This window comes from Penicillium citrinum (genome assembly GCF_028827155.1).
Source record: "Penicillium citrinum strain IBT 23319 chromosome Unknown utg000003l:1.0-4596430.0:1.0-4598250.0, whole genome shotgun sequence".
NCBI classification, from domain to species: Eukaryota; Fungi; Ascomycota; class Eurotiomycetes; order Eurotiales; family Aspergillaceae; genus Penicillium; species Penicillium citrinum.
The window spans coordinates 1,268,019-1,295,406 of NW_026622688.1; the positions used below are offsets into that span (position 1 = coordinate 1,268,019).

Below are 27,388 nucleotides of genomic sequence, written 5' to 3' on the forward strand. Positions count from 1 at the left end.
AGGCTATAAAGCACAAAACCCATATAAATGAAGCTAAACGATGCAAACTACTATCGATGATGATTTACTTCCGGGAAATCCTAGCCAAAAACAGCCGGGTTAGTACAAGTTGGTAGTGCCTGTCTATGTAATCCGGGTTCGACTCCTGGGCCTGCCCTTTCATTCTTTTTGTCCTTTTACAAAATACATAGCTCTAAGTACTCTATTTTTGTCGTAAAACTTGCTGATCTACTTGAAATCTTTTCCCCTTTCTCTCTATTTAAATATTCTCTATTCTCTTTTTATTTGGCATTTTTTTCCAAGGTGCGTCATTGTTTCATTGCTAATATATGGCGGCTTCCTCTTTGGGAAACATCTGTACCTTTGAGCGTTGTCTTCTAACACTTGACTAACTGACGATAACGCAGAGATCAATATCCAGCTACTCGCAAAGAAAGAGCTGCACTACGGTAAGGTCGATTTGACAGCGAGGGAAGAGCTGAGAATTGAAGGACTAAACTGCGGCTCACCACTGTATCCACGCCCACGGTCTACCGTTCTATTTGGTCTATATGTGTAGACTGCTATTACTAGACTGACAAGTTTGTCAGTCTCTCGTTTCCGTCTTGATAAAAAATAATCTTATCCTACAGTGCCAGCAATATTCCTATTGTAGCAACGCTGATCTTGCAAAACATTCCTGGCCTCGGTGTCACCAAGTAAAGATGACCTAACTATCTAGCTGGTATTGTTTGTCGCGATCGGATACATTACCTTCACTTCCCTTATTATATGCTGAGCTCCATCGAAACCGTTAATATTACGTTTGCGTTCAAGGCCTCGCATATAGGAAGGCAGGCATTGGGTAATGCGAACTAAAAGAGACCGATGAGATTATATGAGACGTGAGTGAATTGGGATGTTTGGGTATATGCCTGTGACCCTAGCATGTGAACTATACTGGATATATCCACTAGATGAACAAGGGTATAATCTTATACGTATACCTTGACAGAATAGTTTTTGAATGATGTATGTATGTAGACAGAGAGTATTGAGTTAGTGTGAGGATGAGTTAGTGTAAGGCCAAGACAGTCCCGGCCAAGAATCTCTATCTACCAATGCTCATAGCTTAATGTCTCAGGGGCTAGACCACCGGAACTGACAAAGGTACTACATACTCCAGTCACCCTATAAACGAGGAAAAGTGATATCACAAACCATCCAGTAGGGCCAAATCCAATCAAAAATTTGACTCGGGTAAACTCACCGAGTGAGAAAAGTACCGATATTTATACGAAGTACCGCAATGTTTAAAATTAGTCGGTCTGTTCCATTCGAATACACTCTCTCATAACCCTTGAACATACTGTAACATACTGTACTTTGTCAGGATCATCCACTCCACTTCACTCCGTACAGAGTATACTTGTGTACTCTGCACTCCGTACTCCGTGGCGTACTCCGTAGATAACTTCCATGCCTCCAAAACAGAAACAGCCCCATCCACCTGACAAGGACATCCACAACGGCCCGACGCAAGGGCCGGCCCCTGAAAACGGGTCAGGGGGAACCAAACGAGACAGGTGAGGCGGACCATTTAACAGAAACTGGTCGGTTGCATGCCATTGCCCAATTCCGCAATAGTCCACCCAAGAGCCAGCGCGGCGGAACACGGGTCTGCCGATCTGGCTGCATCGCGGGCAGAAGCACGGGACAAGCATGAATGGAGCTTACGTAGAAGATAGTTAGATAACTAGTACTTACAATGGTCATATTACTCTGTACCGTATTCTGTGTAGAGTACGGAGTACCGCGTGTCTGTATGAGTTCGGAAAAAAGAAAAGGAAAAAAGTGGTGGAAGGTCGGAAATTAATGGAAAGGCACCTCTCCTTGATTGAGCAGCACGGCGCGAGCGGGCCTTGTTCTGGTCCTGGCTTTGCTTTGCCATATGGCAGGGACCAAACGGCCGGGAGGATCCGTCAATGTGGAATTATAATTGGTCTGTTCTTCATGTTGATTACAGTATCACGTTCAAATATTGAGTCTGATTCTGATTCTCATAGGGGGGAGAAGAGGAGGAGAGGGAAGGAAGTGGCCCCTTTCGGGAGTTTCCGCGTTCTTCAGTGTTGATGCGAATAGGATCTGTAGTTAAAAAAAAAAAGAAGTATATTAATATATTATTATATTACAATGTGAGGACTTATGATTACTAATTACCATTCATTGTGAAAAGGAGATGGAAGGATTATAAGGCTTGCAAGTTCTGAAGGATCGTTCATAGAGTGATCCGCTACTCCCTACTCCCTATTACTGTGTATAGCAAGAAAACACCATAACAGAGTATCTACAGTATACAGTATAGTATAATATTAAATATCAAAAAAAATACGATAAAATGGATCAAATCAAAGAATATAATGACACTGTGATACTTGCATGTATAACTGAAGGTAAGTGTGGAAAACCCCTGACAGACCTAGACTCGACTAGCCAAGCCCACTTTTACTTTTCATATTCCCCTCGAGCTTCCTACTCACCCACCACCACCACCACTTCTCCCTCCCTCATTCCTCCCCTCCTCCCTTATCTAGACTTAATTGTCTACTCTATTGTATACTATCCCAAAGTATACTCTTCTCTACTATACTCTATACCCTTCTACTCCTCTACTCTCCCCCCCTCTATTCTACTTTTTACTGCATATTGCTTGTGTGCTGCTTCTCTTCCCCGCCGAACGTGGCCCCTCGTTAACTTCCCCTCTCTTTCTTCTTCCCCTCCAAAACTATTTCCCTGCCACCATTGCCCGCCATGTCGGGGAAAATGACCCTCTACAAGTTGGTCGTCTTGGGCGACGGTGGTGTCGGCAAGACTGCTTTGACCATTCAGGTGTGTTCTCCCTACTGTCTCCTGCTCATTCCCCTCCATCATCTCCATCGCCATCACCATCACCACCCGACCGGGGAAACCCTGACTAGGACAATCCCTGTTCCTCAATCAACCTCCAACCTTCCCAACCTTGAACCCTCCAGACACCAAAAAAAACGTACAGGAATACAAGAATCAAGATTAACAATCGCAGCTCTGTCTAAATCACTTCGTCGAAACATATGACCCAACCATCGAAGATTCCTACCGCAAACAAGTCGTCATCGACCAACAGTCCTGCATGCTCGAGGTACTCGACACAGCCGGCCAGGAGGAATACACCGCACTGCGCGACCAGTGGATTCGCGACGGTGAAGGCTTCGTCCTCGTCTACAGCATCACATCGAGAGCCTCCTTCTCCCGTATCACCAAATTCTACAATCAAATTAAAATGGTCAAGGAGTCCGCCAGCTCCGGTTCCCCGTCGGGTCCAAGCTACCTCGCGTCCCCCATGTCCGCAGGTTCAACCGGTCCCCCACTGCCCGTCCCCGTCATGCTAGTCGGTAACAAGAGTGATAAAGCCGTGGAGCGTGCCGTCTCTGCACAAGAAGGTCAAGCCTTAGCCAAGGAATTAGGCTGTGAATTCGTCGAGGCTTCCGCTAAGAATTGCATTAATGTGGAAAAGGCCTTTTACGATGTTGTTCGCATGCTTCGTCAGCAGCGACAACAGGCTCAGGGTGGTCGGTCGCAGGATCGTCGCCAACAGGGTTTCACATCCGGTCGAGACCGAGATGCTGAAGCTAAATATACTGGTTTCCGTTCCGATAAACCTCGACATCGCAGTCGATTGCAATGCACCATTCTGTGAACACGTCCAGGTGGCTGCATTTTCTCCCTCCTTTTTTTTTCTCGTTGAAGCTGCTCTGTTCTGTTGTTTGTGCTTTTTGCTGATTTTGTGCTTGTTTGCTTGTGTTCTTGGCTACTCTTGGTTGATTCTTACATCGCTTTCCTACTTTCCCCCACATGGCTGTCCTTTCTAATTCTTCTGCTCCCTTTGGTTGTATGTTTCCAGCTGGTTTATTGGTCTCGGGTGCATTGGAGGGTGGTTTCTGTCTTTTGGTTACGACCTTCTGTTCGGCGTCGGTGCCTCCCCGCTCTATATTCCATCTCTCTCTCGCTATCCTCTCTCGTTTCTCGCTCTCGAATTCGCCTTACTCTCGCTCTCCTTCTACCAACATCCTCGCTTGCTTTACTCAACCACCACCTTGGCAAGCTCACCACTGAGCGGTCTTGCATTCATTGGAGCAACTCCGACGTCCCAAACAAAAAAAAAATTCCCAGGCGACACAGCCAGAAGATCGCAGTCGCGCATTAGCAGGCATTTCGATATGATACCCTACGACTGAGCTTGTTCTATTATTTGGATTGAAATTTCTGCCAGCCATATTGCAACGTATATAGACAATACAGATTCAACTCAATCTTATCCCGTAGACATGAAAACAAGACCAATTTTTAGATCTACCTACAGAACAAGGAAAAATCAAGCGAAATCAAGGCTAATCTAAAGCTAATCCCAGCTGGGACTGTTTTCAGCCTCCCAAAAGAACCCGATGTTAGCTTCCCCAAATGTGGTACTCTGGTACTTTCGAGATACCCACGGCCCTACCCACTTCTCGCGGGAACATGAAGTACCGCAGATGTACCGAGACACTGTCACAAGTCCAAATGCGGGGAAAGCACAGACTCCCTCGGGTCAACTTTCTATCTTCCCCCGCACATCTTCCCATTTCACTCCGCGAGAAAATGCACGATGTCAATCTCCTGCATCTTCATCCTTCCTCCAGTCCGAACCAATTGCATTCGAGTTAGTATAGCCTCGGGTGGAATGTGTACTTCATAACGCAGGAATCGGACCGCATCCAATCTACCTACTACTTTCCCTGCACCTCCAAGCTCATCAAGCTCCAGCTCCCAACCACAACAGAAACATGTCAACGCCACACCCACAGAAAGCAGCTCACGCAGCCTCGCTAATGGATCCAGAGACATTCTGGTCCGGCCATGCGGGTCGACTCCACTGGCACCAAAAACCGAGTCAGACTCTGATGCGACGGACTAAGACACTGTCGAGCGGGGTGCAACATGAGCATTGGTCTTGGTTCCCGGATGGTGAGATCTCCACGACTTATAATTGTGTTGATCGGCATGTGGCCAATGGTCTAGCCGATCAAGTTGCTATTATTTGGGAATCTCCCGTGACAAAGACTACGGAAAAATATACTTATGGCCAATTACTTGAGGAAGTGGAAGTGTTGGCTGGTGTTTTGCGCGAGGAAGGGGTGAGGAAGGGTGATGTCGTGATAATCTATAGTAAGCCTCGCCTTCCCCCCGATATCAGCCACAACATATAATATCGGGTCATGGAGAATCCCTTGGCCACGGCAATTCCACATGCATCCGTAAAAGACTAACCCTTTTAGTGCCGATGATACCCGCGGCTTTGATTGCCGCCCTGGCAATCGTCCGTCTCGGCGCGATTCACGCCGCCGTCTTCGGCGGCTTTGCGGCGAAGTCTCTGGCACAGCGGATTGAGGCTTCTCGGCCTCGGGCTATTATGACAGCTTCCTGTGGAATTGAAGGGTCTAAGGGTCCTCTTTCCTACCGGCCATTGGTGGAGGGTGCTGTGGCGGCCAGCAGCTTTAAACCGAGCAAGGTTATTGTCTGGCAACGAGACCAGTTACGCTGGAATAATCCAGATAAATTAGGTGGTCAGCGGAATTGGCAGCGTTTGGTGAAGAGTGCTCGTATGCGTGGGATTCGGGCTGGTCCTGTTCCTGTGAAAAGTACTGATCCTCTTTACATTATCTATACCAGTGGTGAGTTATCTACCATCAAGCATCACTAAATGTCGATCGTATGCTAATATACTGATGTACACAGGTACCACGGGACTACCGAAAGGTGTTCTTCGCGAAGCTGGTGGTCATGCAGTTGGTCTGGAACTCTCTATCCGCTCACTATTCGGGATCAAAGGACCCGGCGACGTGATGTTCTGTGCCTCTGATATAGGCTGGGTAGTTGGACACTCATATATTTTGTACGCACCGCTATTAGTCGGCGCAACCACAGTGCTTTTCGAGGGAAAACCCATTGGCACCCCAGACGCTGGAACCTTCTGGCGAATAGTCGAAAAGCACCGCGTCAACACACTTTTCACAGCACCAACCGCCATGCGAGCAATTCGCAAAGATGACCCAGACGACACTCTTTTCAAAGAAATCGGTGAAAAAGGCGGTCTCAAATCACTACGTGCGCTTTTCCTAGCAGGCGAACGAAGTGAACCAAGTATAGTAAACGCATACCAAGATCTACTATCTCGCTATGCGGCCCCAGGCTCACAAGTTGTCGACAACTGGTGGTCTTCAGAGAGCGGATCACCAATCACAGGCCTTGCATTAAACGGCAACGCCGCATTGCACGACAACACACTCCCAGCTAAACCACTACCAACCCGTCCTGGCTCCGCAGGACTACCAATGCCAGGTTTTGACGTTCGAATCGTCGATGACGAGGGTAAAGAAGTTGCACCTGGTACAATGGGGAATATCGTTATGGGCGCCCCACTTGCGCCGACGGCATTTACGAATTTATTTCAGGACGAAGAGCGATTTTATCGTGGGTATTTTAAAAGATTTGATGGGAAGTGGATTGATACCGGTGATGCGGGATTAATTGATGAAGATGGTTATGTGCATATTATGTCGAGATCGGATGATATTATTAACGTTGCTGCGCATCGATTTAGCACCGGTATATCCCCCCCACCACACCTCTCCGCTGCTCTTGGCCTTCCCTATTCAATAAAGATAAAAAAAAAAAACTAATTGATATGAATAGGAACAATCGAACAAGCAATCCTCTCTCACCCCTCAATCTCCGAAGCAAGTGTTATTGGAATCCCTGATCCAATCAAAGGCCACCTCCCTTTTGCATTCATCCATCTCCGGAACAACACAAACAGTACCCTCCCCGCAAAACCACCACCAACTCTCTTAAACGAAGTAAACGCCCTAGTCCGATCTCAAATCGGAGCTATCGCCACATTAGGTGGTATGATTCAGGGTGTGGGGATGATTCCTAAGACTAGAAGTGGGAAGACACTTAGACGGGTTTTGCGGGAGTTAGTTGAGAATGGTGTTAAGGGGGATTTTGAGGGTGGTGTTAATGTTCCGCCTACAATTGAGGATTTGGGGGTTGTTGACGTTGCCAGGGGAAGGGTTAGGGAGTATTTTGGTGGGGTGAAGGCTAAGCTTTGATTGGATTGGGTTGAGGATTTGAGGTATGTGGTTGAGGGAGATGTTGAGCGTGCTCAGTGGTGTATAGATGCGTGGGAAATTTGGTTATGTATCAGCTTCGCAGCCCATTGACTTCCCCTGATAGAAGATAAGGTGATTTAAATAAATATGTTGAATCTTTACCAGAACAAAACTCATTCATAATCCACAGCTATCTGGTCAATCAAGAAAAAGCTGAAATCCTTAGTCCGCGCGAATGAGAGAGTCGCTACGAATTGCCGCTGCAACGCCAAATGGATGTGATATATTGATATAAGAACCCAAGAAATGCAAATGAAACCACACTATAAATACATACCGTTCAGGTCATAAACGGCAGCTTCGGGAATACTTGCATCACTGAGGACATAATCGAGGACTATGAACTGCGGAACTTAGTATTGTCCGCATGTTTTGCTATTGAAAAAAGCAATTGTTTCTCAAAAAGTTTGGTATCAAGTGCCCTCGTTCGTCTAACTGATATTTAGAAATATGTCAACTCTTTATCAGGTACGAGATCGAAGGATGCATACATGGTGAATTCCGGATCGCAAAGACGATTTTTAACACGGTGGAGCTGCTCAATTGCAGTAAGTGGCTATCTCCAAAAAATGGCCAGTCCTTGCATGGAATACGCAGCCCTCTTGTGAGCATCTATTGATTCTGTGTCCAAAGATCTAAATTACTAGTCTCATTACGATATCTAATCCGGACAAATACAGATGGGAACGGTCCGAATCTTCGTGCTACAGAATCGGCGAGGATAGATGTCGTGACAACATTGCAATGGAGGATTCTCACGCTGCCGAGGCTACAGTAATGTATGCGATACATAGCAGCAGACGGATCAAGTTTTGACGTACGAAATATCCGTCTTACAGGCGAAGCTCTGTTCTTTATGCTTATCTTAGCTGCGCGGAGAGATGCCTATGAGAGAAATCATTCGCCGGTATTTACCGGCGAATGATTTACTAGGCAAAACGTCATTCACTACGTGTTTTCGCAATCATGCGGCAATGAACGGTTATCTACATGTCATGTTCCATACTATCTCTCCCTCGTTATATAATATCATGCGGATTGCGTCTACTAGAGCTTTCCAATCTAGCCTCGAGATGCATAGAAGATTTCTAGATCTTGCAGCCCTATTTCCCGAATAGGACTAGCGAATATAGTCTTCGCCAGGGTCCACGTGATTCTCGATCTATACAAAACAACTTCAACGGGCAATATGAATTGTATAAAATGATTTAATTCATATATCATATGATCCCGGCGAGCTGGTCTGGGGTACGCCCAGTATTCAATATGACCATCTGCAGGAATACAGAGTTTCGATCAAATGCCCAAGGTAGAGGCGATAATTAGCGGCTGTACTAAATTTGCCTAGCGGATGCACGGCACCATAGAAATTGTGACCGTAACACACACTAGCAAAGTCCTCAAACTTATAATTCTTGGCCCCAAAAAAGTCAGACGCCCCGTTTGCCACGCTACTTCACCCCTTTCCTTTTAAATACCCAAAGACGCCCCTCTTGAAAGAGGAACCCTCTGCCCAGTTTCTTTTCTTATCTACGCTCGCTATAATGACGATCATTCCTTTCTGGGCGACTATCGCCTTATTGGCCCCACGCGTTTTAGCAAATCTTACTGGATCCACAACAACATCTGCTACGTCCACCACATCCACTTCATCGGCGCCATCCTGTACAGCTTCCATCATTGACACTCTTTGTGACTATCCAGAACCCGAATACTACGCTGTTGCCTCTGATAGCAGAGCCCATTGCTGGGACTACTGCAATGACCACCAGCCATGCAGCTTTGTGATTTTCAATCCCGGAAACCCTTACCTGGGAGACGGTACATGCTGGCTGTACCCGGGTGAAAACTTTGACAAGAGCAAAGCTAGCTCGAACTGCTCCAACGCCTACCTGGAGGTCTATGATAAGCCCAAGTGCTCTGGTGGGACCGCAACCACCACTTCTGGTGCCTGCGCTGCCACAGCGACTCCCTCTGCTGTCGCCTCGATCTGCGGGTATCCTGCGCCTAAGGACTGTTTCGACACCTGTTATGCTAGCTCGGGTGCATCAAACTGCTTAAGTCTCTGTGCAAAGGCTGATGCTTGCAGCTATGTCGTTTTTAGAACGGGGGATGATAGCCATTCTCCTTATACCCCTGGTACTTGCTGGGTCTATACGGACGGCACATATGACAAGGATTCTGCGGGTACTTGCAGTGGCAAGCCCGAGCAATTTGTCTACGAGAATTTGTGTCCTAAGCCATCAACTTCTTCAGCTTCTGTTTCGCCGGCTTTGCAGCGCTCTAGTGCTAATGGTACCTCAAGCACCCCTACAGGCTCAAGTACCAGTGCAGCCACGGGCTCGACTACTACCAGCAAGAACTCTGCGCCTACCAGTCTTTCGCTCGCCAATCCATTGCCGTTGGGTGTAGCTATGCTGATGTGGCAGGCTCTTTGAACATATCCCTGTATATATAGTTATCAAATTGTTTGTTTTGTTTACTCAAACAAGCTTGTCAAAATATTAACAGTATTTATGTCAACATTAGCACTCGCCGTGTTCGGAAAGTGAGTGGAGTGGTTCAATTAGCGATATGGTTCAGTTCGACCGTCTTCGCCCACAGGGTCATGCCTTCTGATCTGCCATGTTGGGAAGATGTATGACACGAAAAAGCGAAACTTGGTTTTAGAATAGAGCCGTACATTAGTATTAGATAACAACGCTGCAGATATTGTCCCCTCACTATCGTATACGAGTCTCCTTGATTTTAAATGGCCTGACTCCTCTGTAATTATAATTATCAGCCATACTGTTCTATTATATTCAGGGGCCTCGTATATGTTACCTGTCCCATCTGTAATCAGGGTAATCGTCCATTCTTCAGTCTTCTCGAAAGTCACGCTTGCCCCGCGAGTATTCAGTGAATCTTCTCGTAGATTGAATCATAAATCTGTTGAGGTTCTCTGAGAATCTAATGGAAGGCTTTGTCTCATATATCCGGCAGTCCAAGCCCGCAGCTTGTGGATAATTATAAAGAATGTATTTGATGGCATCCGTGTGGGGGCAAAGCATATTCCTTCTGTCCCCTAAATATGGCCTGCTAAGAAATATTGAGTATGATGAAATGCCAGACTTCCACTTTCTTCAAGAGAGACAGAAATTGACAAATGATAATTTAGCCCATGGGATAGGTCTAAATATTCACAGTGATGCCAATCTGGAAATTGTTTTGTAACTTCAACGCTACCACTGTTCGAGTTTTTCGAGTCACGTAGTTCACCAAAGGATGTATTACTCTTCTTGGTGTAAATTTGATGCGGGGATAGAGAATTATAATTCCAGGCCACTTGTACTGTTTTTGCGTGGTCTGCCTGTCGGCCATTCAGCGTAATCTTCGAGCTCGAATTCGTTTCGTGGATGTAATTTTATGCAGGCAAAGCAATATTTCCAGTTTCTTCCCCACCAGTTATTTGTCTCTAGCAACAAAAGCAACTGCTTTCGTTTGTGGTTGTCTTTCAAAGAGTCCAGGCCGTCCGAGTAGGGAAATCGGAGTTCAGGATCTTTTAGAATTTATCCAAAATTTTGATAGAATCTTTTGGAACTGAGAATCAAACAAGCTTGAGATACAAGTGAGAGATGATCTCGAATCATATGGAAGATCTCTGGGGGGGATTTCAAGAATTGGGCATTTCTGTTTATCCGGGAGTAAAAATCTTCGGAAAATTGATATCATTTCATCGATGTGATAATTTATCACCATGTTATTCGGTATTAAGATAGTTCGGGTTTTTTATCCTGGTATTTGGGGAATCAAAAACGATAAATCTGCTAGGAGGCCACAGTCGGACAAAAAAGAAATTGTTGATTTTGTGGTAGGCTCTAGAATGACGTTGGCTCATATGAATATTTTGCACTGGTAACAATAGCGTATTCCATAATCTAGTGCAAAACTAATTCTGCAACACAACAAAATAATGTGTTGCACCATTGTTGTTGACCTACCCTGTCTAAACTTTTTAGGGATCTTCTACTCTCATATCGACTAAATGGCAAGGACTGTTTAGCTGGCTTAAGAACATTGGGAAATGTTTTTCTGCAAGCATGCGATAGTGTCCTTCCGTCGCATTACTGCAGAGTATATACGGGAGCAGGTCATCCATAGGCGTTAGGTCAATCCTTTGATTAAACAAGTAGGTACTACGCTACCTAACGTAGTATATATCGGAGTAGGCACCCTGTTGTTATCTGATTGGGATCATATAAAGAGCGAGGACAAAGTCAGTGGTGTGGGCCACAGTGATCTCGTTTTTTTTTCAATCTACTGTGAAGTTTCCAGATAATCTGTAAAGATAGGACCAATCACACAACGTCTGATCATTGAGATGATTCTGTTCCTGTACATATAGTTATTTACTGCGATGCTGATGGGGTTTTGGATTAAGCCCACCAGACTATTTTGACGCATGGCTGAGAGAGGTGTCTGAATCCTCAAAATTCGTAATCCATTCTGGACTAGCAAAGGATGGATTGTATCAAGGAATAGACTACCTGGAATGAGGGTAATTGGGATCCATCCCGATTACCCTCACTAAAAATATTATGTATAGAACAATGGATTGCTCTGAATACATAAGATTTTTAGTAGATCAATTGGACCAAGTCACAAACTTATCGATACAATAATGCACGAAGCGTGGATCGTGATATACTCTCCAAGATATCAAGATTTTTGGAAAAGCTGCCTCGGCTTCTTTGACTTCTCGGGACCATTTCTCTCCGCGTCTTTGGAGATGAAAGTGGCCGAAATGTGAAAATGCTTAGACAGAAAGACTCCGAATTACCAAGCAAGCTTTTGAGATTTGCTTTTTGCTGTATAATTCGACTGAACTATTGATCCGATTAGCCTTAAGGTACCAAAGTGGAGACATGCCTTCAGCCTTTTGGAGAAGCGGGTCTTTGGAGAAGTGGATCTTTGGAGAAGTGGATCATTGCAAATAAGCCAATGAGGAGCATTATCACTCAAGATCCATCGATGCGAAGGCGATGCGATGACCTGGGAAGCATGTTTCATCATTTGGTAGCCAGCGTCATTCTTTTTTTATTGTACAGTAATCCAAATTGTGACCAGTTTCGACATGGTCCAAAAATGATATAAAATGTGGTATTGTGGTATCATCCGCCATGACAACTCGATATAATACACACTGCAGAAGTTAATTGCAAAAGTCGCTACGCCCTACCACAATTATGTCTCAACAGACCGTCATTCGTCTCCCCGGTGAGCGTAACTCGCTCAAGAACTTCAAGGCTTTCAAAGAGTCTATCCCCAAACCTCAGAAATATGAGGTTTTGATCAAGGTTCACTCTGTCTCTTTGAACTATCGCGACGTGGCTGTTGCCCTCTCCCTTTATCCTTTCCCCACCAAAGATGATGTCGTTCCTTGCTCTGATGCCGCCGGCGTTGTCGTTGAGGTCGGTGAAGGTGTCAAGAATGTTGCGAAGGGCGATCATGTCGTCAGCACTTTCGATCCCACCAATCTTTATGGCCAGCAGCTCAACTGGGAAAATGGTCACGGCGCGCCTGTCGATGGTGTCCTTCGCGAGTACTTCACTGTCCACTCCGCAGCTGTCGTTCAGCTCCCCAAGGATTCTCCTCAAAGCTTCTCTGAGTGGTCCACTCTTGTCTGTACTGGTGTCACCGCATGGAACGCTCTCTATGCCAATATTCCCCTAAAGCCCGGCCAGATTGTCCTTGCTCAAGGTAAATAACGAGTACAGAGTATTTCTTTTTCTCACTGATCAACTGATCACTGACTTGAAATTAGGAACTGGTGGTGTCTCCATCACTGGTCTGATCCTGGCTAAGGCCGCTGGTGCTACTGTCATCATTACTTCCTCCAGCGATGAAAAGCTCGACTTTGTGAAGAAGACCTATGGTGCAGACTACACCATTAACTATAAGACCCACCCGGAGTGGTCCAAGGAGGTCATGAAGATCACCAACGGCCAGGGTGTCGACTATATCCTTGAAAACGGCGGTTCCGGGACTATCGCCGAAAGTATCAATTCCATCAAGATGGGAGGAAACGTGTCCGTCATCGGATTCCTTTCTCAGGCCAAGGAGATGCCTGATGTCGCTAGCATGGCGCTTGCCAAGGGAGCTGTTGTTCGAGGTGTGACTGTCGGATCTACTCAACTTCTGCAAGAAGTGGTCCAGTTTGTTGCTCGCAGTGGCCTTCGATTGCCCGTCGAGAAGGAATTTGCCTTCTCCGAGGAGAACACCGTTAAGGCCTTTGAGTACCTTACCTCCGGTGCTCATATCGGAAAGATCTGCATCAAGCTTGTTAATTAAGATGAGAGTATCATTATAAACTCTTGAACCTCTACAAATACTCTTGTCAACATGAACCATGGTGTATACAAATGACTCATGTTTGAACGCTTCCTAATAGAATTTTATATTGCGTGTCGGTCATCATCTGGGCAGAACAATTAATCAGTAACCGTAAACGACCATTTGCCCCCTTTTGATATACAAAGTCAATGTGGCACGGCTCTCTTGGCTTCATTCAAATGAATTTTGTGCTATAAGAAGGAGGTTACTATAGAGAGGTTGCCATGCTAGATGAGGGATACCTTGATTGATAGATCCAAGTGTATACGAACTTTGGGATGGGAGAAATGTTACATCAATAATGGAAACCTTGGGGTCCCCACTGACAGAAATATCAGCTGGATACCACGCAGTCTGTTTCACTAGAGTGTTTGCGCTGGTATTTTTAAGAGGGTTTCATCGGTGATTTTCAGCTGTTAAACGTCTGTACTCAACAAGTACTTGGCCTATCATCCGTATGAATGGATGTGGTGAATTTCCCTCCATGATGTGCGACCACAGCTCCAGGATTTTATCTGGTAGGTTAATAGCTTGTCTGTTTTCGTAGTAAAAATAGTCTTTGGCGGAGGAAAGCCCTTCGCGAACAACTTCTTCGATCCAGTGAATCAATCGTGATTCGTGGACTTGTGCAACTCGTTAACGTATGTACGAGTTTTCGTGCAAAACAGGATGAAGCGATGTACATACCTGTCAAAGGTTCATTGCAAACAGTAGCTTGTGTTTTTCGAAGCCATTTCTCCAAGAATATCGAGCAATCGAGACCACACAAGGCAGGCTCAATCCCCCAAAGAATAGCTTGATTATATTTGAAATATTGAACACCAAGCTTTACCAACGTGCTGAGTAGGTTTGTTGCGTGGTATGCTGCTAAGAGCGAGTCGTGGGTGCGGTCTACTGGCATTGAGTTATGAAAGACTGGAGCAATCTCGAATGGTGCCCATGTAAGAATCTTGCCCCTTTGAGATACATTGAAACATTTCCGAATATATGCAAGGCTTAGCAAAGCGCTTGATGTAAACGGTAACGGCCCATTAGGGTCTAAGGGTTCCAGATTGGACTCTGGAGTTTGTTGCCAGAAGAGTGTCCATCTTTGAAGCGCTGACCTATTGGAGAAGTTAGAGAGAATCTTCCAAGGTATCGATCAAGAAACGCAACATGACAGAGGGGGACTTTACTCGAGGACTGACTGAAAATCACTCGACAAAGTCTGTGATAAAGAGCCAGACATGGATCTTCGACTCCACAGTATCTTGTTCAAGAGACCGTGCATAACAACATAATTCCCAACTGGCGATATCTGGGTACATTGGAGATCTACCGACCCTGTAGATAGTAGTTGCTCGACAGTGTCGTTCAAACGCCTCGGTTCGCCTGGTGTACTTTCTCTTAGCAGATTCCATGTCGTTTGATCTGGTGCCGTCCATTCCGGACACGAGCACGGCAGCTGCAAATTTATCTCGTCGCACAAAATACCTGGTGGCATATCGTAAGCGATATTTTGAACCTCGAGAAAGCAAAAAGTAAATAGTTTGGTCCGTCTATCGGACTCTTGTTGTGCCCACTCTTCCCAGTTGAGATGTTGTAGAGTACCGGGGGTTTCCTCGAGACCGCTTGATCTCAGGCCTTGTACAAGTAGGCTTTGTAACATATAGGCTTCCGTTCGGATACTCGAGTCGCTGTGCCATGATACAAATTGTGCAAGACAAAGTAAGCAGCGCACTTCTTCCATTGATTGCCTTTGTGATGTATTGTCATTTTTTATGGAAGAGACACCCGTTGCCCTATTCATCTGTGATCGAGCCTTGTGCTGATGGCTATCAAAGAAGAGAGCTTTGGAGTAATGAAATAATCGTGTGGCTGAGGCGTACTCGAATCTGTCTATAGCGCCAAGTGCCATCATAGCCAAGCACAAGTCAGGTGAACATGAATCGAGCTTAAATGTTGGACCGTGACTAAATGGAGAACGAGGGTAAAACCCAGTGAAATATCCAGCCATATACCGCGTTAAAGCACTGCTCGAAGGTAAATCATGCCCGGAAGAGGTTTCATCCAACCTGCGTAGTGAGGCGAGTAGTCTGGATCTATCATGACTTGTGACCGTGGGATTTGCACAGTGAGGTACGATTTGTGTAGCTTTCGAGTCAGCTTTTGGGCGATTTGAATGGGAGTAATGTTCATAACTCACCTAAAGATAAATATGGAGACGGAAAAATAGTCGGAAACCCGTGATCATGATCCTCGCCAGTGTTATTTTCGGGTATGGCGGTTTCGCTACAATATAGCTCTTGTCCTTGCGCAGTCAGCGATTGGTGCGTGATAGGACGAGATTAAGCCAAAAACAATACGAACCGGCTTGTGGCGGTGTCTCGCTCGAGAAGTGCGAAAGAGAAGGACCTTCGACTGGGATAAATGGGGCGCTACATTGTCCAATCAGTATGAGATTCCCTGGGACTTGGTTCTGATTGTGTATCATTGAGCGGATAGAAGGGCTAAATTCCATACCTCAAAGACGGCGCGTGAGTCACGTTGGTTGAGTAAAATTGGGAATCAGACGTTCGGGGATAACCAATTTGCTCTTTTCGGGTGGTAGTGCTCGTGGCGACCCTATCTTGGGGTGCCGACACGGATGCAATATCTTGAATGGATAGATCACTGTCATTTAAAACACGCGATGGCGCGTTGGCAGGATTCGAATGATCGATCATACGTTCATGACGACGCAAAAGATCACGACGAGAAAACGATGCCCCACAGCTACAGGTAAACGGCTTTTCATTCGTGTCTGGATCAACAATGTTTAGAAATGATATCTCTGGATGGAGGGATGGTACTAACGTCGCCTAGTGTGGCGCTGCAGATGTTCTAGTCGGCGAAATGATTTCTGACAGTATGTACACCGGAATTGTCTGTCCTCATCGTAGCTATGTGTATACGATAGAGCCATTTCTGGTTTTTGTCAATAGGGGCTATCAACAGCAAGGATAAATGGAGGACATCTTTTCTGGACTTGCTTGATAATCCGGAAGAGGTAAAGTCCAAAGCCCTGGCGATCCGGCGGGACAGTTGATTGGGGCGCGAAAAATAACGTAATCAGCCCCATATTTCGGATCATTGATATTCCCGTTCTGGGCCGGCTTCTGCGATGCATAGTTAATGTTTCCCGTATTAACATGCCTTAGAAATCGAAGACGCATTGAACTGGTGACTCCCTTGCCCCAACCGTTCCGTGTATACCAACACGGGAGACGCAATTGAAATTGCCCAGAATATCTTCGGGGCTCTCTGTTATACCTTAGTCCTAAGGCTGTATACTATCTGATATCAAATATCCAAACCATGGAGACTGTGGCTCTTCAAACAACGTCTGTTGACTGCATTGATTGCGGCTATAGATCGTCGTAGGCGAAGACCAAGTAATATACATAGATCATATCTCTATATACATCAGAGTGTGAGTTTCAATTGTATACTCCACCTGTAAAGTATGGCGGGTGTTCCTTCCCAACATACCACTGCTATGGGGTCCCTCCTTCCACAAAGATGTAGTGTTATGTGGACAGCCACTTAATCTAGCGAGTAAACAAACCCCTTCATCCATTCTGCTCCAGTCTCAAGTCACTGTGAGCACCAGAATAGCTTCATACGTTAGAAGCATCAAGGGTGACAACTGCCGGAGCATTAGCCGCGGCTCACATTCATGAGCCGTTTGATAGCCTGCCTGGGATGTATCAAGACCCCAAAGAAACAAGCCAATGATGGTATACAAATGCCTTTACGTACATTTGGCCTGTCGGGGTTGCACAGTCTAATACATGGACTACATACATGTCCAAAATCCCAAGCAATCATTTCGCAGTTACGGACTGTGGTACTTGTTATCTTCCGAGTGGTGTTTCCGGCTCTATTAGTGGGTAAGTGCATAACCTCCTAGGAAGTGAGCAGCGACAGGCATTAACAAGGGAACTGTGAAGCCTCTAGGTGTCTAAGCATGGAACGAAGTGCGATTGGAATGGTGGTCCAGCCATTCTTCTGGTAATGGAGAACTCAAGATTGAACGACCTAATAATAAGACTACGGTTGTCGTCGTAGCCCACAGTGTTGCATCATATCTTAAGCATATGGACACAATTTCATGCGATGACGACGATCGAATACCTTACAAGAGATGGTTCAATGCACAAGGCGACAAGGAGGTGGATCAGGCGATGCAATATGGCAAATTTCTACCCTTACATTCCAGCAACAGAGTCTTCAAGCCAACGTCGCGAAGAATGAGTTCAGTGGTTCTCGTCTTCGACTTGAGCTTTTGTGCGAGTTGATCGAAGCTGCCACGCTGCTCGGTCCACCCCAAAATACAAGGGTCTTGATCTCGCTCGGCTATTTAGACGGGCTGCGATGCACGGTTGATCATTGTGCGCGATCCATCCACGTCGAACAGGGGCACAGCTAACCAGGTTATACAGTGTTCTCAGCTTTGGGACTTGGCCCTCTATTGCTGTGACATGTAGACTTGGACGTACATACCGATTGTCCGTCTTCTGGTTGAGTACGGTGTCGATCTTGATATGATTGAAGGATAGAGATCACACAGAGAAACGCGTGAGGCAATCTTGAACACGAATTCACAAGTCCAGGTTGAGGGAATCCCTCGTGACTATGCTCAACTCAAAATCCAAGACTCACAGGATAGCTACATCCATCCTGTACGATCAAGTCACCGTTCAGAATATATTCTGGAGCCCTGGTAACACAAGCAGAGTCGATGTATTGATCTGTTTACGCACATTCGAGAATGGGAAACTCGAGGAGATCAGACTGGCCACCATTGAATACAAACGGCCATCCGTACGCAAAGAGAGTGATTCAATGCCAGATGTGACAAGATTATGGGACTCCTCAAACTATCGCTCAATCTAGCCAAAGTACAAAAAGTAAACACTATCACAGGCTATACAGTTATGGGGATTGTCTGGACCAAGAGATGCACAACTTTGATGAAGTGGTTCCGGAAACCGCCGGCGCTCACAAGAGCGATGGAGAATCGACTACCAGGATTCTAGCTCAGGGCACCGCGAAAACCGTCAGTAACCCAGACAAGAATAGGTTACCGACAGGACTATCCTCAGACTCAAAAATCCACCGGATTGGCGACAGACGGCCGTTCACCACAAGAGCAGTTGATGCTATCCAACAGGACTTATAACCAGTCTAACTATTCAACCGGACGCCGGTACCAAAGAGCTTACCAGGCCAGTGTTCAAGAATGGCGAAGACAGTGCCGACGGATATGACTCCGACGCAGATGAGGTTGGGGCATATCACGCAGAAAAATGGTTCTCGAGGTTCCAGGATGAATCACAAGATTAAACATCAACTGGCAATCGAATGCACACCGAACTAAGCCGAACTGTCGATCAACATCTTCTCTAAATATGAAAGAGCTCTGTGATCTATAATATTGGGCCTGCTCAAGTGATTTTACATATCTATGTCGAATAAACTGTATGAAAAATTAGATGAAGCCAAACGAGCTACACCGATTGACACTTTGACACCCCGATCAATCCCAGGCATGCAATTCCAGATTATTTGCACAGATATTTATGACAAATCAAATACTGGAAAAATAGAAGTAGAAGCAAAGGACTCAATACAGACACGGCGATACTACAAACCGGCATACGGGGACGCCATCTCAGAAACTCACGCCATACAGGTGCTACAAAGATTTGACGATACCATTCATCCGTACAAAGACATTCAGAACCTGAAGGACGACAACAGAGACGACGAGGCAGTTTCGTCGGACGAGGACGATAATGAACAGGAGAATGACGAAACTAGCCAATTCTAGTTGCTTCAAAGGCGCACTGAGAACTCTGGAGATGACTTTAACGTTATACGAAACTCACCCGATTCCACAAACAAGAAGTACTGGTGGCATCCTCATAATGAGCGCATCATCAAGTTGCAGCAAAGCCATGCCATGAAGAAATTGAAAAAGCACGTTGGGAAAATGACGGGCATGAAAATTGATGATTTCTTGTATTTTACTATACAAGAGAATTTCAAATTGATACTATCAATACATCTAGTAGATGAACCTAATATAGATGCAGAGTTTTTTTCCCCCCGATTTGAATATTGATAGAGGATGAAAGCAAGAAAATTTTAGGCCCATGCGTATATATAGGATTTCACTTGTGCATTTGAATGCCCCTGCTATTTAGATTTCAAACGTACTCCAAGACTAATTTGTCAAGCCTTATTTTGTGAATTATTTGTTCTGGCATAATGACGATTCTACCACTGGCCGGCTACAGAGAAAACCGCCCGGTTTTCGGTCACGGGCGTGACCAAAAGCTCTTCTACGAAGTGTTTACAAAAAGGCTTACAAGCATAACACGGAGTAAGATGGTAAGGTGAAGAAGTCATGAAATGAATCAAAGAAACGTTATGTCCAGGCAGTATGTCAAAACAAAAGACAACGAAACATAAAGACATAAGTAACCCTCACGGGTTGATTATGTATTAATCAAAAAAATAGACAACGTATACGCAAAGCGTAACAAGAATAATATATCAGAAGAAACCGCTAACCCTGGCCGTCAACGCCTGGGCGATAATCCACAGCCCGCACTCGAAGCACAAAGCTGGGCCATCAACCCGTCGATGCGCAAGCGCTCACAACGCACCGAAAACACATTCAATTTCTCATGAAAGTGAAGGAGTTTACAGAAGCAGAGCGGCGGCACCGAAGACGGCGGCCAGACCGGCACCAGCGCCGGCGGCGTTCATGGTACCGGCGTTGAAGGCGGGCTGGGAGGGAGCGGGGGTGCTGGCGCCAGCGCCGGAGGGGCTGGAGGGGGCGGGAGCACCGGTAGCATCAGCGCCGGAGGGGACCAGAGGGGTCGAGGAGTAGACGGGGACGCTGGAGGCCGGGGCGCTGGAGGAGACAGCGGGGGCGGTGGGGACAGCGGAGGAAGTGCTGGAGGGTGTCAGTATATGGAGATGAAGATGCGATAGGATTAGACTGGATGCTTACCACTTGTTGCACTGGGTAACGGTCTGGGTCACGAGGGGACGGGTGACGGTGTAAGGACCGTTAGAGAGGGTGACAGTTCCGGCCTGGAAGGAATTAGCGATGAACTATAAGTACTTGTAGGTATATGTGGATGATGGTTGATGGTGGATGAGGCTGATAGTGATAGTCCCCAGGAATGAGACGGGTGATCATCGCATTCAACATTCCCTCCGTCAGACGTTCTCAGCCACGGGTACGAAGGAAAACATACAGAGGGGACGCTGTAGGTGCTGCCACCGTGGACAATGGAGGTAGCCTCAGGGCAGTAGGTGGTGTAGTCAGTGACAGTCTCAGTGACAACACCGGCGAAGGCACCAGCGGCCATGGTGATAGCGGCAGCGACGGAGAAACGCATTTTGATTGGTATAGAAGGGGTATTCGAGGAATGTTCCTTGAAAAGAATAGATCCGACAAGTGTCAAAAGAGTGACTGAAAGAGGGTGTGGTTAAAGAATGTAATCGGTCAAAAAGAACCGGGAATATTTGGGACAAGAGAATGTGGATGGAGAAGAGAAAGAGTGACTTTGGGGGGGGGAAGGGAAGTGGTTTATAAAATGGGACAGGATCCATGGGCCACTTTCAGGTACCCGGTCCACACTAGCCCAGGGCGAAAAGGGGCGGGTGTGGTTATATGGGAAATTAGGTAGAGTCAGCGGAGGTTATTGCCACAACTTCCATACAAGATATGTAAGTATGGGGGGGCGAATCACTATAGCCACGTCCAGGAACCAATTTGTGTGACCCGCTGATCCTTCCCCGCTTGGGCCGTAGATGCGAGGGCTTTTGGTTTGTGAATTGGTCCAGGAGGGTCTGGATTCGTCATGTCATTAAACTAGTGTGTGTGTGTACATAGTACATAGTATACATATCTTAAATAAGATGGAACACAAGTGTAGTATCACACAGGATCTATTTTATATCACTAGTACCAGAGTATGTATAGCTATCATATTATTGAACAAACTTCCAGTTTCACACATCCTATTCAGACATTATTTACCATGGTTACAATAACAATCTGACACTCATTTCCCCAGCAATGACCGAAGTGGAGCCTAACGAGTTTTCCCGCCTAAAGTACGCTGATTGGACCAGCAGCATTGACATCAAGGATTCCATCGTTCAGATGGAGACGTTCGGTCGCAAGGGCTGGATCTAGGACCAGTGGAGTTTCAGTCTGCGACATACACAGATGAAGAGGTCTAATTAGACCTCTGCAGGGATAGTTCGCGATGACGATGATGATTTACATTTCATGCGAGGGTTTTGTTTATTTTTATCACCTACTAGCGTACAGTAGAGTTATCCATGCACCGCACTAGTTAGTTACCCGGCTCGTGCTGTCTAATTTATTTGCCCTTTTAACCATTACATTCAGTGACCCTTTTACATAGTACAAGGTAGAAGAGTCGTGGAATGTATTAATACCTAGGGAAGTATACACACTAACTAGTATCACCATGGAATATGCTTTTGTAGTGCGTTTGAGATTAGAGCGATGTTAACAACAGGACCAATTTTGGGCTACAGCCAAACTCGCCAAGATTCAAAATGGAAGAAAATCGTGCAGAGGACGAGTTTTAGGAAATTACTACTAAGAACTCTGAATCCTAAGCCCCACGAATAATACAATCACACTTGCAGGGTTTGTAGTAGAAGATAAAGTTGGTACTTTTTAAAGTAGATTAACTCGGTTTCACACTCTTCCTACCGCGGAAACTGTTCGTGGCCCGGGCGGTCTGGAGTTCGCAGTCCCAGATATATAACTCTGATAGGAAAACGACTGATAACGGCTGCACAGTCGGTTTTCAACCTTTGAAAACCAGAACCATCGATCGAATAATTACACTGCTGTAATCATATTTAATGGTGTTTGCTAGCACATCGCATCTCAGCAAGGATGGCAAACGAAGATTCAAGTTGGAGGATAGCATTGGCGACCGTGAATTGTTATAGTTAGTGAAGCTGTTCCCTTCCGGAGGTTCAAGACTGAAGTATGCGGTTCGAAGTCTCCGAATTTAAGATCACCACAAGCTAAGGGTCGTAAACTTAGGATTCAAGCTATGAGCTTCATGTACAATGGTAACCAATAGTTCTAGTAATTGATCGTTTATTGTACTATGTATGTATGCAAACTAGTCGAACAGCTATATCTGATCTGGATTTTGAATGATACGATCAGGCCAGAATGGATGTCGATGGTGACAAGGACCTGCCCGATGTCTCCCATCATTGCGAAAGACATCATGTCAATACAATGAAGCAAGCCGGAGCATATCACAACATTCTTATCACTCCCATCGACCCGGATTCACTCATATCATATCCCCCGTCCATGCTGAAGTCAAGTTGATCAAGTACAACAGCTACACAACGTCCAATCAGATGGTAACTGATCCCTAAATGGATGGTGAAAGGGCGCGGGACCTCTCAGCAGCGCCCGTCCAGTATCGGCCCAGAAGGCCAACACCGACGAGTGCTGAAAAAGATAGAACGCCGTCTCGTCATATTGGATTTAGTTGTGTGAAGAAGAGAAAGGAGGCCGAGGATTTGTGGGCTTAAAACTTTCACCTGCACGGACCAATCACGTGATACACCCGATTAGCACTCCAGTCCCGCTTCCTATTTGAGACTAGCGCTCTTTGTCCGCTTTCCGCGGGTAACGGAGAAGGGTGCGACCGCCGGGTTCCCGCGATATAAAAAGCTACCCCGAACTATTTTGAGTCTCTTCGATTGACTCGACGAGTGGATTCTTGTTCTTCTTTTTTTCGTGTCAAGTCGCAAATGTCTCTCTCTCGCTGTGGGCGTCTTGCCCGTCTTAGCCTCGCCGGCGCTCGTCCGGTTGTTGCAGCACCCCGTGTTTCCATTGCCAGATCCATCCCCCTCGTGCGGGGAGTGTCGTCGAACAGCCGCGATGCGCAGCAAAAGGTGGGATTCGATTCCAATGGGGGTATCAAATGGTAGATTGGATCATTCTAACAGTCTCTTCAGCTTCTTGCGACTTCTCTGAAGGATTCCGATCCCGCGGTGTTTAGCATCTTGGAGAAGGTACGTCATACAACCCAGCGTCGAAAGTGCCTGGGAGCAAATGGCCATGGCAACGACCACACCAGCAACAGCAACATGATGCTAACATCAGGCACAGGAGAAAACTCGTCAACAGCACTTCATCAACCTTATTCCTTCCGAGAACTTCACATCGCAGGCCGTTCTCGATGCGCTCGGCAGTGTGATGCAAAGTATGTGGTTTTCCGACGACTTCCAGATAAGCGTATTCTAATCGCATGACAGACAAGTACTCCGAGGGATACCCCGGTGCCCGTTACTATGGTGGAAACGAACATATCGATGCTTCCGAGCGTCTGTGCCAGCAGCGTGCTCTTGAGACTTTCCGTCTCAACCCCGAGGAATGGGGTGTCAATGTTCAGCGTAAGTCAATTGGTTTTGCACCAGTCGCGACAGCATGCTAACTGCCAACACAGCTTTGTCCGGTTCTCCCGCTAACTTGATGGCCTACTCTGCTCTTCTCAACACTCATGATCGTCTGATGGGACTTGACCTGCCTCACGGTGGCCACCTGTCGCACGGTTACCAAACCCCTACCAAGAAGATCTCTGCCATCTCCAAATACTTTGAGACCCTCCCCTACCGTCTGGATGAATCCACTGGCTTGATCGACTATGATGCTCTTGAGAAGCAGGCTCTCCTCTACCGCCCTAAGCTTATCGTCGCCGGTACCTCTGCCTACAGCCGTCTGGTCGATTATCCCCGCATGCGCGCCATTGCCGACGCCTGCGGCGCTTACCTACTGACCGATATGGCTCACATCTCTGGTCTGGTTGCCGCCGATGTCCCTCCCTCGCCCTTCCCTTACTCCGACGTCGTGACCACCACCACCCACAAGTCTCTGCGTGGTCCCCGCGGTGCCATGATCTTCTACCGCAAGGGTCTCCGTCGCACTGATAAGAAGGGCAACAAAGAGTTCTATGATCTGGAGAACCCCATCAATGCCTCAGTCTTCCCTGGTCACCAAGGTGGCCCCCACAACCATACTATCACCGCGCTGGCCGTGGCCCTCAAGCAGGCACAGTCTTCCGAGTTCCAAGAGTACCAGAAGACCGTCCTTGCCAACTCTGCTGCCCTGGCCGAGCGCTTGGGTGAGTCTACCAGCAATGGTGGTCTGGGATACAACATCGTCTCCGGTGGCACCGACAACCACTTGGTCCTGGTTGACTTGAAGAACCGAGGCGTGGACGGTGCTCGTGTCGAGCGTGTATTGGAACTGTGCGGTGTTGCTAGCAACAAGAACACCGTGCCCGGTGACAAGTCCGCCCTCAAGCCCGGTGGTCTTCGTCTGGGTACACCTGCCATGACCTCCCGTGGCTTCCAACCCGAGGATTTCCGCCGCGTCGCCGACATCGTTGATCGCGCTGTCATCCTGACTCAGAAGCTCGACAAGGCTGCTCGGGAGCAGGCACAGGCCCGTGGTGCTAAGAACCCCGGTACCGTCAAGGCATTCCACGAGTTCTTGGGTGAGGGTGAGGAGATTTCAGAGATTGTACTTCTTCGCCAGGAGGTTGAGGATTGGGTAGGCACATTCAGTCTGCCTTGGGCTAAGGATCAGTAAAGAGTAGATTTTGGGACGGTTTTCTTATTATTTATGTACATTTTCTCTAGCATGATTCAACACGAATGACTACAATTATTAGTATGACTATCCAACTCAACGCGACTAGACTAGACTGGACTATGTACTGTACTTGATTCTTCAATATCAAACCAAAGCACAGACCAATCGGGCGAGCTGCCGACATCCACCAAGTTCAGCCGATTGCGGAGTCAACCCCGACGACCCCTCAATTCAACTCGCTCCAACTCTACAAGATATTGAAACTGTATATATTCGATAAAATACCCCGACATACATAAACCAAAAGTATAAGACTATAGACTACTCTCGGCACATGCACGAGAGCCATCATACTCATCGCCATGCAGGTCAGCCAGGTACACTACATCAGCCCTACCACTCCAACCCATGACCCTCACCCTAATACTCCCAGCTATACATATACCCCATAAAATCCCTCCGAGCAACACCAATAACATCAGGTGTCCTCTCACCCCTCGGCCTAAAATATGATCGACGCTTCATGCTCTTAAAAGTCATCACCAATGAAGCCGGCAATCGCCAATTGAAGAACATGCACGTCCCGCATTTCCCGGAGATGGCTCTTTTCGAAACTTCCCTCGATAATCCACATGCCACCAACAGTAGCAACGGGAATATTAATGGAAACTTGAAAAGAGGGAATGGGACGAAAGACTCGGAGAAAAGCGGTATAGTTCGAGTCACGTATAATCCCCCAACAACACAACCCGAAGAAGACACTCGACCTCGCGAAACGCGAGTTCTAGAAATACCCCTCGAACCAAGTGTGGATTCTCTCGCCAGAATCAATGTAACAATGCACTCGAGTCCGACGATGGGGTATGATATGGGTTCTACTTATAATGACTGGTTCAGTGAATGTTTCGGATATCCCGTTATTCTGGCCTATCTTGGTGAAAATACGCGTGAAATCCTTGGAAGTCTTGCACCGGGTAAACAGAAGGGGAAAAATCGACGTGGCTTTGGAGGGGTGATTTCACGGGGCTGGGAAATGTTTGGATTTTCGTTGGAAAGATGGTTTGTTCTGGGTTGTTTTGGTGCGGTTTGTTTTTCGGGACTTTCGTTTGTTATTGGGAGGGTTCAGGGGTATATTGGTTATATCCCGATGAATCAACGGTCATTGATTATCGCATCATTTGGCTCAATATTTCTGGTACTGGGTTTCTTTTATCTTGGTTGGAAGGGTATCTACGAAGATCGAATAACGTTCGCTGATTGTGCGCCTTTCTTACTCATTTCCGAGACATCAGTCGATGATGTTTCGGCGCGATTGGGAGGAGAACAAATTATGGATCGAACCAAGTTCCGACCTAACATCGTCGTGTCTGGAGCGAATTCGGCGTTTGAAGAGGACTTTTGGACGGAGGTTGTTATTGGTGAGAAAAGGGTTCGGTTACTGTTAACAGGGAATTGTGTTCGGTGTCAGAGTTTAAATGTCGATTATGAGACTGGTCAGATGGGGACTGGTGAGGCTGGGACTGTGTTGAAGAAGTTGATGAAGGATAGACGGGTGGATCGCGGGGCGAGGTTTAGTCCTGTTTTTGGACGGTATTCGTTTTTGGGGAGGGGGTTTGATGACGAGGAGATTCGGGTTGGGGATGTTGTTGAGGTGGTTGCTCGAGGCGTGGAGCGTTCTGTCTTGGGTGAGTTTGTTTTGACTATGTACCGTGGTCATTCAGGTGGCTCATCGTCATTTGTTTCATTTGTCGATTGATGGTCGCTAACCTTTTGCTAGATTGGCCGGGTCTCACTAATTAGTGCTACCGTGGAAGATGTGTTCATATAGCAGCATGAAACAAGGCGGAATTCAGAATCAGTATCAGCTTGATTATTTCAGCCTCTTGCAGGTTAAAATTTGCAAAATTTCAGAGCTGAAAACGCCGCCAGTAGGTAGTATAGCATGATACATGAAGAGGTGACCATCCATATCAGGCGAAAGCGGGGGTCCTATCTCAATAAACCATTTGAACATGAATTGCTGTTAAGCCTTAGTTGATTGAAAACCATCTGAGAAAAAGAAAGGCCTGTATCC

The 27,388-nt window shown here is 46.6% G+C and overlaps 10 protein-coding genes across 10 annotated transcripts; 8 read left to right on the forward strand and 2 right to left on the reverse strand.

Moving 5' to 3' along the window:
• Positions 1-2,790: 2,790 nt before the first annotated feature.
• Positions 2,791-3,715, forward strand: rasB (Ras small monomeric GTPase RasB; the record flags this gene model as incomplete). Its single annotated transcript, XM_056642631.1, has 2 exons — positions 2,791-2,868; positions 3,062-3,715. 2 exons carry the CDS (start codon positions 2,791-2,793, stop codon positions 3,713-3,715), a joined length of 732 nt encoding a protein of 243 aa, XP_056502043.1.
• A 1,123-nt stretch (positions 3,716-4,838) lies between these two features.
• On the forward strand, positions 4,839-7,166 carry N7469_003712 (putative acyl-CoA synthetase; the record flags this gene model as incomplete). The annotated part of the gene is made up of 4 exons (XM_056642632.1): positions 4,839-5,220; positions 5,331-5,726; positions 5,791-6,660; positions 6,748-7,166. 4 exons carry the CDS (start codon positions 4,839-4,841, stop codon positions 7,164-7,166), a joined length of 2,067 nt encoding a protein of 688 aa, XP_056502044.1.
• Positions 7,167-8,770: 1,604 nt separating this feature from the next.
• Positions 8,771-9,664, forward strand: N7469_003713 (uncharacterized protein; the record flags this gene model as incomplete). Its single annotated transcript, XM_056642633.1, has 1 exon — positions 8,771-9,664. One exon carries the CDS (start codon positions 8,771-8,773, stop codon positions 9,662-9,664), a length of 894 nt encoding a protein of 297 aa, XP_056502045.1.
• A 2,790-nt stretch (positions 9,665-12,454) lies between these two features.
• On the forward strand, positions 12,455-13,559 carry N7469_003714 (zinc-dependent alcohol dehydrogenase family protein; the record flags this gene model as incomplete). Its single annotated transcript, XM_056642634.1, has 2 exons — positions 12,455-12,968; positions 13,033-13,559. The coding sequence occupies 2 exons, from the start codon at positions 12,455-12,457 to the stop codon at positions 13,557-13,559; spliced, it is 1,041 nt and encodes a 346-aa protein (XP_056502046.1).
• Positions 13,560-18,582: 5,023 nt separating this feature from the next.
• On the forward strand, positions 18,583-18,804 carry N7469_003715 (uncharacterized protein; the record flags this gene model as incomplete). The annotated part of the gene is made up of 1 exon (XM_056642635.1): positions 18,583-18,804. The coding sequence occupies one exon, from the start codon at positions 18,583-18,585 to the stop codon at positions 18,802-18,804; it is 222 nt and encodes a 73-aa protein (XP_056502047.1).
• Positions 18,805-19,320: 516 nt separating this feature from the next.
• Positions 19,321-19,584, reverse strand: N7469_003716 (uncharacterized protein; the record flags this gene model as incomplete). Its single annotated transcript, XM_056642636.1, has 2 exons — positions 19,321-19,480; positions 19,514-19,584. 2 exons carry the CDS (start codon positions 19,582-19,584, stop codon positions 19,321-19,323), a joined length of 231 nt encoding a protein of 76 aa, XP_056502048.1.
• Positions 19,585-20,333: 749 nt separating this feature from the next.
• Positions 20,334-21,040, reverse strand: N7469_003717 (putative GPI anchored protein; the record flags this gene model as incomplete). Its single annotated transcript, XM_056642637.1, has 3 exons — positions 20,334-20,589; positions 20,647-20,729; positions 20,897-21,040. 3 exons carry the CDS (start codon positions 21,038-21,040, stop codon positions 20,334-20,336), a joined length of 483 nt encoding a protein of 160 aa, XP_056502049.1.
• A 523-nt stretch (positions 21,041-21,563) lies between these two features.
• N7469_003718 (uncharacterized protein) lies at positions 21,564-21,843 on the forward strand (the record flags this gene model as incomplete). The annotated part of the gene is made up of 2 exons (XM_056642638.1): positions 21,564-21,617; positions 21,655-21,843. The coding sequence occupies 2 exons, from the start codon at positions 21,564-21,566 to the stop codon at positions 21,841-21,843; spliced, it is 243 nt and encodes an 80-aa protein (XP_056502050.1).
• Positions 21,844-23,468: 1,625 nt separating this feature from the next.
• Positions 23,469-25,311, forward strand: N7469_003719 (serine hydroxymethyltransferase; the record flags this gene model as incomplete). The annotated part of the gene is made up of 5 exons (XM_056642639.1): positions 23,469-23,612; positions 23,676-23,732; positions 23,830-23,923; positions 23,976-24,113; positions 24,167-25,311. The coding sequence occupies 5 exons, from the start codon at positions 23,469-23,471 to the stop codon at positions 25,309-25,311; spliced, it is 1,578 nt and encodes a 525-aa protein (XP_056502051.1).
• Positions 25,312-25,837: 526 nt separating this feature from the next.
• On the forward strand, positions 25,838-27,070 carry N7469_003720 (MOSC domain protein; the record flags this gene model as incomplete). The annotated part of the gene is made up of 1 exon (XM_056642640.1): positions 25,838-27,070. One exon carries the CDS (start codon positions 25,838-25,840, stop codon positions 27,068-27,070), a length of 1,233 nt encoding a protein of 410 aa, XP_056502052.1.
• Between the last annotated feature and the right edge of the window lie 318 nt (positions 27,071-27,388).